This window comes from Vicia villosa, unplaced genomic scaffold (genome assembly GCF_029867415.1).
Source record: "Vicia villosa cultivar HV-30 ecotype Madison, WI unplaced genomic scaffold, Vvil1.0 ctg.000217F_1_1_3, whole genome shotgun sequence".
Lineage (NCBI taxonomy): Eukaryota > Viridiplantae > Streptophyta > Magnoliopsida > Fabales > Fabaceae > Vicia > Vicia villosa.
In genome coordinates, this window is record NW_026705081.1 from 725,931 (window position 1) to 737,468 (window position 11,538).

Here is an 11,538-nt window from a genome sequence, read left to right on the forward strand (position 1 = left end):
CATTGAAGTTACAGTTGAGAGAGTTTACAAATTTTTTGTCCAAAAATTGTAGATGAGGAGATTTGTAATTTTTTCGCGTAATAATTAATGTTGAGTATGTTTGTAATTTTTCTGTGCAAAAATTGTAGTTGAAAGAGTTTACAAATTTTCAATTCAAATAGTATAGTTTTAAGGATTTGTAAATTGAAATTGTATGAGAGTTTGTAATTGTTTTCTTCATAAAAATTACAACTTGAGTAATTAAAAACTTTTGTTCAGATAATCTGGATGTAGGTATGAAACTATCAAACCACAATAAATTTGTGAATTGTATTTTTTGTTGAACTTTTGTTTATTTTGCTTCTTTTGTAAGTGTTCTTTTGTGGACGTAGAGATTTGTCTTTTGCTGCTTTCCAAACATAAACCACATTTTCTAAGCCAAGAAGAAATTGGATCACCTTTATGACGTAGTATGTAAAGCAGATTAGAAGATACATTTGTCTTTATGGAGCATTAGATTTATAGGGTCACCCAACTATCGTTGAGAGTCTGATACAAAGGGTCATCAAATCTACTGATTTTAGATCCGTAAGACAAGTATCTCAAAAAGAAGTTTCTAAGACATATATTTCTAGAAACCTACTATAAAGGGCAAGGAGTAATTTCTTCTCAGGTTCGTGCAATTATAAAAATTTAAATCTTGCAATTATGGTCATCACGAGTTTGATCATCAAAGTGTTTACAAGTACACCCTAACCGTTGAGCACTATATAAAAATTATTTTATCTATGTTGTTTACCGGATTCATCATCAACAATACTTAAAGATAAAGGTTCTAATGTATTATTTGATGCCGTCTGTGGGAAACTTCCTCCAATATTTCCACTCTATTTCCACCTTAATGTTGAACTGGATCAAGCACAAACCAAAAAAAAATCTCTGTGTGAAGGACATCAACACATTTTTTAGGAGCCTTTTAAAAAGTTTTCAAAGACAAATCCGAAGATATCAAGATACAAAACATCACATAAGATGGCCAATTTGAAGAAGATTAAAGAAACAGATGGTTACGTTTGGAAAACATATCCATTTCGGTGGGATGTTTAGTCGGTAGGACGACTTCCTCATTATGGTGAGAACTCGAGAGATACTTTGCATGAAATGGGAAAATTTACCCATTAACATTCTGAAAATGGATGGGTTTTTGGTGTAACACCCTCCTAAAACCCCGCGGAATATCAATTAAAAATTCAGAGTAAAACATAAAAAGGGTATTACAACTTCAAAATATTTAAAACATTAAGCCATGCCATGCCATATGAGGAACTTCAAAACACATTATTCAGTAATTATGTTAACACAGCGGAATTTATCTCAAATTGAATAAATATGAAACATCGGGATTCACATCCAAATTCACCGATCCAAACAAACAAAACATTATTCCACATAAGAAATAATCCATCAATCAAATACTAAAATAGACGTCCCCCCCCCCCCCCCCAAGTGTTACAAGACCAGAGCATGACACTGACACAACCGTACTAACGAAGTAACTCTACGAGTTATCCTCACCCAGCACAAGCCGCTAATCTTTAATCTGAAAAATAATCAACAGTAAGGGTGAGTCTCATTCACATTTAACCAATGTTATAAGATATAAATAATAAAATATTCAATCACATATTATTCACCCAATTACAGTTATGATCAGATTCAGGCTATACACACTTACACCAAATACAACAATTGGCCAAACACACAATATTATAACATTGGACAACTTCCATTCATGTTATAATATATCAAACACCTAATGCAATTCAACTACATGCATTCAGATATCCAGGTTATCGAACATCGTCATACTTACCATATCTACATACAAATGCATCAATTCAGCAATATTGGCCATCGGCCCACAACTCATCATCACATCAATAATCAAGTTATATTAACAACAACTCCTTAATACATCATTCATATAAACACACCAAGGCATAACACTGGATTTCATCCAATCATGTTATGACCAATGCATATGATTCAACTGACACTATGCATGTGGTACCAAAATTCGTGAATCACATTCACAGGACTTCTCTCTATGATACTGCCCTTCAAGTCGCTCACACCCCACATGGCACACGACTAACCTCATCGCTCACACCCCCATGGGCACACGATGACTGCTTACTAATCTCCGCACAATAGGAATTAGCCACTAACGATCCACTCATCAACGGGATCCAATGCAAATGATTTATGAATGAATGCACACATATCACATACTTATATCATCACCGATCCGATGCTTAACATCGTCTCATTTCGTCTCACCAATATTATCACAAACAAGTATGTACATGTCCAAGCATCATTCAATCATTCACATACGTTCACCACAATCAACATATTAATATTAACAGCATATTAATAATTCACAAATCATCAATCATCACCACAATCATACATTGTTACATCTATCATCATTGCACACAATGTAATAAATTTCCAAAGCAACCCAACAGTATAATCACGAAACATACATCATCTACGACATGTTATATACCAACATCACTCAATGGATATCATAGTCCAATCACCAACACAAATACAATTACATGTCATTTTCAAAACCACATAATAATTAAATTATCTAGTGATAATTAATTTATTTTAATCATAAAGAGCATTTCATTAGCTTCGTAACGCTTCGAACGGCACCCAAAACGGACTTACGGATCAAAAGTTATGAGTTTTATAAAAACAAGTATTTTTCAAAAACGTACAGCGGTAACCGATTACCCAAACACCAGTAATCGGTTACTGGGACTCAAAAACTCAAATTTGCTATTTTTACTATGGGTAATCGATTACCCACCCTACGGTAACCGATTACTTCGAGTCTGCAACCCAAAATCACCATTTTTACAGCACCTGCATCATTCCAAACCATACCAGAACGTACCATAACGTATTGCAACATCAAACAGCATCAACAAACACAATTTGGCATGTTTATAAATCATTTCAAACATCCAATTACTACCATACACAATCAATGCAAACAATTCAACAATTCTCCCAACCCTAACATCCTACAATCTAACCATAACCCAATTGACACAAACAACATGCTCAATCTATCCTACTATCTATAATCCCATAATAGAAGTTAAACGGAAGAGTCCCCCCTTACCTGAAGGTTGATTCTTCGTTCTTCCTCGCGTCGCACTTTCTCGCTTCTCTGCTCTTTCACGTTCAGACTTCTCTTCTCCTTTTTGGTTCTATTCTCACAAATCCTTCTCTTTTTTTATTTTATGAAAATAAGTTTATTATTAGCAATGGGCTTCACAATTGACACCCCCTTCTACTAAAAGCAACACTGGCCCATTAGCCTTATTTTCCATAATTCTCCAATAAATCCAATAAAATGCCAAATAATTCCAATAAATAATTTAATTTCAATTTAAATTAATTAAGGGAAAACTTGGGGTGTTACATTTGGTACATAGTCAATTATGTGGCGTCCCCCCCCCCTATCGCTTGAGGTGTCTCAACTCTCGAACAATCGACTTGTTTACCACTATAGAGAAAGCAAAGGGAAATTTTTATGTTAGGGGAGATCTAAATCTGAAATTGAAGAAAAAGAGACTATTCTTGTTCTTTTACAACCAGGAAATGATCAATGGCCTCTTATTGGTGAGTGTCACAATTTAAGGGTTCAATGTCATGTATGTCGAGTTATTCGAACCCATGCACCTCACACGACATTTCCAACCATACCTTGGAGGGAACCTACATGGTTTGTTTCCTCTGGAACTAAGCCCTGGGAATATAGATACTTTTTATTACAATTGGAAAGCATAAGAGTATAAGGACTGTGATGGTTCAATTTCCAATAATCGATAGAAAGTTCATGTAAATTTGCATAGTTGGGAAGCCCACTTTGAGTAAGTTATGTGTAGACATCAGGATTCCTTTGAAGTTGAAATACCACAGAAATATGAAATAACTTCCCATAATTAAAAGTAATATGTAAGTGTTTCGCACTTATTTTCTCTCTTTATAGGAAAAATACGAGGAATCCATGGAAGCCATAACTGCAAAAGTCGTTGACATGAATTTGATCCATGGACTCTCGTTAAGACTTTGTATCTTGGAAAAGGTATTGGAGTGGTGATGAGAATAGTAAAGGAAGGCACGGTTCTAGTAGAGGGGAGCACGGGCTCAATAAGAACAGTCACATAGACGATAACCTTTTTTCCCACTTTGAAATTTCTCTAAACATTTTCTCCTGACTAAGTGTCTTCACATCAAACAAGAATTAGTAGGGTAGTGGAATTAAATTAAAAATAAAACAAATCTAGCATGTTGACATCATCATCATCAAAACTAGAGGTCAATACCAAGGCTCGAGTACCAATACATCAGTCCTTGGTATAGACCTCCCCCGAGTTTCCTTTACAACATAAGTGGCTCTATCGAAGGGGAGAACATAGTCTTATAAAATTCCTCCATAATTGTTTTATCCCACATCACTTATTTTTGGCCAATTTGAAAATGATATTGGGACCAACAGTAAGAAAAACGTTGTTGACAAAAGTATACATGTTCTTCAAGGATCTCTAAAGAAACATGAGTGAAAACATTTTTTGGATCACATCTCTTAGTGGCGAGATTATAACACACTTTAAACTTGAATTTCTTGAGGTATTTGGTGAAGAACTCAAAGACTCGAGCCAGTTGTTTTAAGGTGATAATCCATTGAGAGTTCTTAGGGTGAGAGGCCTCTCAGGCCAACGAGAAGATGTTGAAGAACACATGCATTATCTTTGGCATCTATAAATACTCGCATATGACCTATAAGGTTTTGATAAAGGCCCAATAAATTGGGTGAAACAGTGAGGACGCTACACCAAGGTGACACAAGATCTCCTTCTCAAACGATGATAATGGAATCTGAACACCAAACTTCCTAAAAACAATGCCATACATGCAAAATGAGAAACTAGAGTATGTGTTGTAAATCTTATAAGAAGTAGAAGGGGCCATTAGGATCTGGTCTTCTAGGATGCTTGCATTTGTGAACATTTAATAGGAGGTTGAGTCGGCTGACTCATAGTAAACAAAGAGGCTATCTAGATACTCCTCATTTGCATGACTATATCGTGAGTTTGTCCTTAGATCCATGATCAACCCATCAACAAGATACTTTATTGTCTTGTGCATCTTACACATATTCACACAAAGAGAAAGAGTGATTCAAAGAAAAAGGCTTTGTTTATCCACCCTCTCGCATGAAAAAGTTGAAAAATACAATATTTCTCTCCATTTTTAAACCTAGAGAATTATTTAAAGGTCATATACATTCACTTCATTTCGAAGATCCTCTGGAATGAACAAAATAGGAGGGAGAGACAACACATGGGGCGTTATCACCTGAGATGGATACTATTCCATCAATGGTAGTATCCACTTAGAGAGAACAAAATAAAGGGGAGATAACACATGAACCTTATCACCTGAGAGGGCAACGGAGCCTTGACTCAAGGAGAAAACACCACACACATAGATAGGGGTGTACAAAACCAAACCGGCCCAATAGAAAACCGCAAAACCGAACCTAACCAAACTGAAACCACAAAACATCGCATTTGTTTTGGATGTGTTTGAGTCACTTTCTAACAGAACTACACGGTTCGATTTGTATTTTGCAAACCGAACCAAACCGCATTATGTTACAAATCTTACTAACCAATATATATTTCTTTAATTTTTAGAGAAATCGACTAGTATTATGTGTATATCTCATCATATTCTTTGTATGATATTAACTTTAATTTATATATCATCAAAAAAACAAAATATTATTCATATAAATACTATTTTGACAAAATATATTTTATCATATTCTTTGTATAATATTTATTTACGAATGCAATTTCATGTATATCATTCTTTAGACCTAAGATAAAATTGTAAGGGCATTTTTATGTATCAAATTATAAATTTATTTTAACAATTATAAACTTTTTTATGATAATGTATGAACAATTAAACACAAAATTATATTTTCCTCTATGTGTATGTATGATTCAATAATTTTGTTTGTAAAAAATCGAATCAATTCAAACCGCATTAGTTTGATTTGGTTTGGTTTTATTTTTGAAAGCCAACCGAACTAAACCGAACCGCACTTTTTTTTCCTCGCGGTTCGGATGATTTTTAGCGTCCAAACCGCACCGCGAACACCCTTACACACAGATATAAAATGTTCATAAAATAGTAAAACTAGATGAAGAACGCAAAAAAATTTTTGAGAACTTGGAGAGACAACATCCTCTAACCTTAAAAGCCTACTATAAAGGCCAAGCCAAGGAACAATTCGATCTCATGTATTATTACAGTTACATCCATGAATGATGATCCTTTTGAACACACTACGAACAACTTCGTCCTTTTAATAATGAGCAGTGCTATATTGACATTAAAATCTCATCCATGAATGATGATACTCTTGAACACACTACGAACAACTTCGTCCTTTTAATATTGAGCAGTGCTATATTGACATTAAAATCTCCTACATCATATCTAGTATCTACCCCATAACCATTTCAAATCATTTTCAATGTTACACAAAACCCAAGAAAAAAAATTAGTAATATAAAAACAAAGGTATGTATAATTGTATATAAATACGATGTGGTTGTAGCTTTTTGGTGTCATCTTAACATTTCTCTTAAATAATATATTTTTGGTGTCATCTTAACATTTCTCTTAAATAATATATCACACGCTATTTTTCTAATCATCATAAAACTATTATTTTTACAGAAGATAATTAAAAAAACACCTTTAAACTTTTTAGATGATTCATATCAGACAAAACCATCAATGGGAACTAAAACCATTTCCGATAACTGCAGTGGCAAAGCTAGAATTTTTAGGGAGCCTGGACAAAAATTTACACTCTGTTTTTACTAATTTTACACCTTGTTTCTATTCATTTTGCCCTTGATTTTGTCTAAAAATTGTGCCCTTAATTTTGTCCAAAAAATTTTGCCCTGCTTTTATTAATTTTGCCTTTAATTTTGTCTAAAAATTACTAATTTTGCCCTTGGTGTTGTCTAAAAATCGACTATTAGGTGAGGGAGTATACAACGAAATGAGAGGTTGAGCTCAGACGCGTGTCCGGGCTCGCTGGGCTGTAGATTCGCCCATGGACAATTGGGGACAGTGCCAAAATGAATAGGATCAGGAAATTCTTAGCTTAAATATGAAAGTGTAGCTCATAGAAGCAAGCTTTTCCTTATTTCCTATTCAATCATAGAAACAGCCAAACACTCCCTAAGTACAACTACAAAGATGTCCGGACATGTTCTTTGCAGTTAGTTTGCTTGCACATTATAACCATGCTATTTCAAACTCATAGGGGAAAAGCTCTGCGAAGTGCCAAGAGTAAGCCAAATAGTGCGGGCAAAACATGATCTAGTGTAAGATGTAACGAGGATACAGATGAACAAACCTTCTTATAGTAGTTGAATACTAACTTGTTGGTAAAGATTCACTGTGCAAAATATAAAAACTCAAGCATCTAGCTTATTTCAGGCAGCAAAAAAAAACAGAATGTCAGGAGACTTTTCAAGAAAAACTACATCCTTAAATCGATCATCTTTTTATACTTGAAAATTATTGAGAACCATAAACAGATTAACCAGCTCAGTTTTTGCCAGGCTCCAAATTCAGCTCCTGAAGATTCAGCAAAAGATCATCTGAATTCAGGAAAACCTTGTTTGCTGCATTTGATATAGTATGTGCAATCTCTCTTGCAGCTTCAATCTTCCTGAGTGTGATGAAAGCTGGATTGTTGGAAATGGCTTGTCCAATCAGTTGGGCACTTTTAGCCTCACCCTGTTGATTTGTAAGAAAAGTCAATAATCGTCTGAGGTGTAAAACTGGCAATTGCCAAAACATTATTTAATTTAAAAACACATTAAACTAGACAAGCAAATTTGTGAACAAAAACACTTGTCGGTCATTACTAAAGATGAATCCAACATCATGATCAAGGAAACAAATAAGACAGTTTGAATTTTGGAGCTAGATAGAATAGCAACCAACACTTTCCAGTTGTAATATGCTTTGAAACTATAAAAATAGCAAAAACTTGTACCAAGCACCACAGCAGTAAATGCATAAGTATAAAGTATAAAATATAAACAGTTTCTTCTTACCTGTGCTCTGATTACAGCACTTCTTTTGTCTTGCTCAGCTTTTTCCACAACAAATTTCGCCCTCTCAGCTTCTTGTGCAGCCACCTGCTTGGCTTCAATTGCAGCAGTAAACTCCTTGCCAAAGGTCAGAGTAGTAATTGACACATCATCAAGAGCAATATTAAAGTTGGCTGCCCTCTCAGTCAGGATCTTTCGAATTTCACGGCTAACAGCCTACAAAGAATAGGTCAGTTAAAACAGATATTTCTTTGTTGATAATTGAACTTTACAGTGATGTAAATAAAACAAAGGAAACAATAGTGCTTCCCCAGTTCACATGAGATTAAAACAATAAACAACTATTAGGTTTTGATTTTATCGGTAACGACAAATGAATTTATCTATGATATTTTTAAGCACAAATCATGTGTATATATCTGTTGGGCTTCTAAAAAATATAGCGACAAAATGATTTAACATGACTCGCAAAAGAAAATAGACAGCTCAGTCATAAGCAACTTTGTTCATATAATAACGTCAGGTTTCATGATTCACGCCAACAAGCTTTTCTCCTTACCTCTCGCTGAGTAATAAGCTGGCTGGCATTATACTGGGCAACCACAGCTTTCAAAGTTTCATGTATGATTGAAGGTAAAACCCTTTCATTATAATTCTCTCCAAGGGTCCGATAAACTGTAGGTAACTGGCTAGGCAAGGGACGTGTAAGAACTCGAAGCCCAATTTTCACCTGCAGTGTTTATAAACACGTTAAAGAAAAGATCAATATCTCTCATGTTTAAATTTACAAAACATCTATAGTGTACTAGTCTATAAACATGAAGTACTGGAAAGTGGTTTCATGACACCCAACACCTTTTCAACATATAAAGTAGTATTAATTAAAACTTATAACATTGTCATCCAAATAAATTAGAAGAGGTATAAATAAGGCATCAAACAACCCTGGGAAAGTGAAAGAGAGGACATTTAGCAGATATTATGTGAGAAAGTATGGATTCCAATACTGAGGCCAAACATGAAAAGGCAACTAGTATTAGAATATGAGATTTTGATGAGCCATTTAAGTTCCAATGCCAAGAACACGGGATTGAAATGTCTACAATTAATGAGAAAAATCAAAATACCACCAGATATTATTATATCATTTATCATTAAAATCTTACCATTTGAACATGATATATCCAAAATGGCCATTTCATGCAAAAAAAAAAAACAAAATAGCCCACTAGCAGTTGTTCAAAACTTAAAGTATTGCAAATGGGAATCAGCTAAACAAGTATAAACATTCGTAAATATAAAGGGATGCTGAGATAGAAACTCTCAAATATTTATTCAATCAATTCATGTCATTTAAGAGTTTACGTAAAAGATATTTCTACAATGGGAGAGGTAATGAAAATAAACTCAATATAAACTATGTAAAATTACTTCTATAAGCTCTTCCAAACAAATCCATACGAAATTGTGTGTGCACTTTCTACAATCTGGATGCAGTCTATTTCTGTTTCACATTGATGGAAATTGTGTCACTGGTCAAACACTCAAACATAATGGAACAGATAGAGGATTCACGATGAAAAGCAAATGCTAAAAGAATGCCTAATAATTCCTCCTAAGAAAACTTATTCTGTCGATCATGATGAATTAAACAGTAAATATAAAGAATCAATGATATGAAATTTCAATTCCATGAGTGGTATTTAAAATTTACCATCTGAAGATCACGACTTCCAGATGTACTCTCGACAAGATGGGGACGTGCACGGACATCATAGATGACTGGCCTCTCAAACCACGGAATTACAAAATGTGTTCCTTCAGGATAAACCTGCACATCAAATAACATACCAAATTAATTTCCAGCAAGAAAACATAACGTCGAGCAACAAAACCAATAGATTCAACCAAGATCAGTTTACAATCACAACAGAAGCACTATAACCAGTCTTAGCTAAAAAAAAGGGCGAAAAATGACCTTGTCTTTGACACCAATAAGACGGTTAAAAACAATAGCTCGGTGACCTCCTTCGACATTGTAAAGACTGTTAGCAGCAGCATACAAACCAATTCCACCTATAACTCCCAATTTCATCAGTGCAGAGGCAGCACCGCCACCAGGTACGTTTGGAACTTTCATTTTCTTCACTGAACACAAATTACAAGAATTAACCAAAAGCAAGAAAGAAAATCAACTTTAAAATATTTCACACAAACATGCAGAGCACAATGATCGAGAAAATGTAATTGATTTCATCGAATTTTCACAATAATTAGAACAAGAATAGAATTGAAATATGAAGTTGATTGAAGAAAATAGAACCGGAGTTAGATGAATTTCTAACCTAAAAGATTCGGAAAATTGAAGAAATGGAAGGGAACGTACCTTGGAAATTTCGATCAATGATGAAATGAAGGAAATGCGGTTATGGGGTTTAAGCAAATTTTCTGTAGGGTTTAAACTTTACGAACACGAAAACCAATTGATTCGGTCGTTGGGAAAAAGAAAATGAGAATTTTAATGGGCCTAGTCACTCGGTGACCCAATATACTCAAATGAAGGGCATATTAGTACTATTCAACTTAACTTGCCACCTCTGAGTTGTATTTGGCACCCCATTTACAGTGTTTTTATTGATATACTGGCGTGTAAATATTGGAATTTAACAAAAATTTACAATTTTTACCACAACAGATATGATAACACCAAAAATTTGAAATTTTTGGTCAAAAGATGCAACTTATCGAAAATTATGAAATTTCTGATATTTATAACAAAAATAAAATCAGAAATATAGAATTTCCGGTATAGCGTCAGATTTCGTTTTTCACTTTTTTTTCATTACTTTTTCTTGAATAATTGAATCGATAAAAAAACTACCTGACTAAATATATACATATTAAAATTGTGAAACATATAAGGATACAAAATAAATTAGGATGACTTTCTAACTTCCTCTTCCCACGGCCTAAAGCGACACACATAAGCTGATTTCCATGCTTATGCATCTTCAATACAATTATGCCTTCAACAGTCAGTGACAAAAGGCAATGGGCAATCAGGTTTTAACTTGTTACATATAAAACATACACAACGTCAATGGTGAAAATTCTATAAAATATATACAGGAATATGTAGAAGAATCTGGTGGTTCTGGACCACATAAGTAAAGCATTTTTTCGATATACCATAAATTTCAAAAATTCTAGAAGTTTTTGTTACACAACGAAAATTTTAAAAATTTCAGGTATGTGTTTTTGGTTTTTTTTAGATCAACATTGGAAATTTCAAAACTTCCGGTAAATTTTCTCTGAAAAT

The 11,538-nt window shown here is 34.1% G+C and overlaps 1 protein-coding gene across 1 annotated transcript; it reads right to left on the minus strand.

The window, feature by feature from the left end:
• Positions 1–7,504: 7,504 nt before the first annotated feature.
• On the minus strand, positions 7,505–10,717 carry LOC131625433 (prohibitin-1, mitochondrial). The gene is made up of 6 exons (XM_058896301.1): positions 10,606–10,717; positions 10,198–10,367; positions 9,934–10,050; positions 8,779–8,949; positions 8,223–8,435; positions 7,505–7,899 (listed from the first exon to the last, which is right to left on the minus strand). The coding sequence occupies exons 2-6, from the start codon at positions 10,357–10,359 to the stop codon at positions 7,708–7,710; spliced, it is 855 nt and encodes a 284-aa protein (XP_058752284.1). The 5' UTR covers positions 10,360–10,367; positions 10,606–10,717; the 3' UTR covers positions 7,505–7,707.
• Between the last annotated feature and the right edge of the window lie 821 nt (positions 10,718–11,538).

Bases quoted from the DNA above. Each gene is read 5' to 3' on its own strand.
- LOC131625433 (XM_058896301.1), bottom strand. From the start codon at position 10,359: ATGAAAGTTCCAAACGTACCTGGTGGCGGTGCTGCCTCTGCACTGATG. The intron at 8,436-8,778 runs GTAAGGAGAAAA...TATTCTTTGTAG, and splicing joins AGCTTATTACTCAGCGAGAG to GCTGTTAGCCGTGAAATTCG. The intron at 7,900-8,222 runs GTAAGAAGAAAC...ACAAATCAACAG, and splicing joins GTGCTGTAATCAGAGCACAG to GGTGAGGCTAAAAGTGCCCA.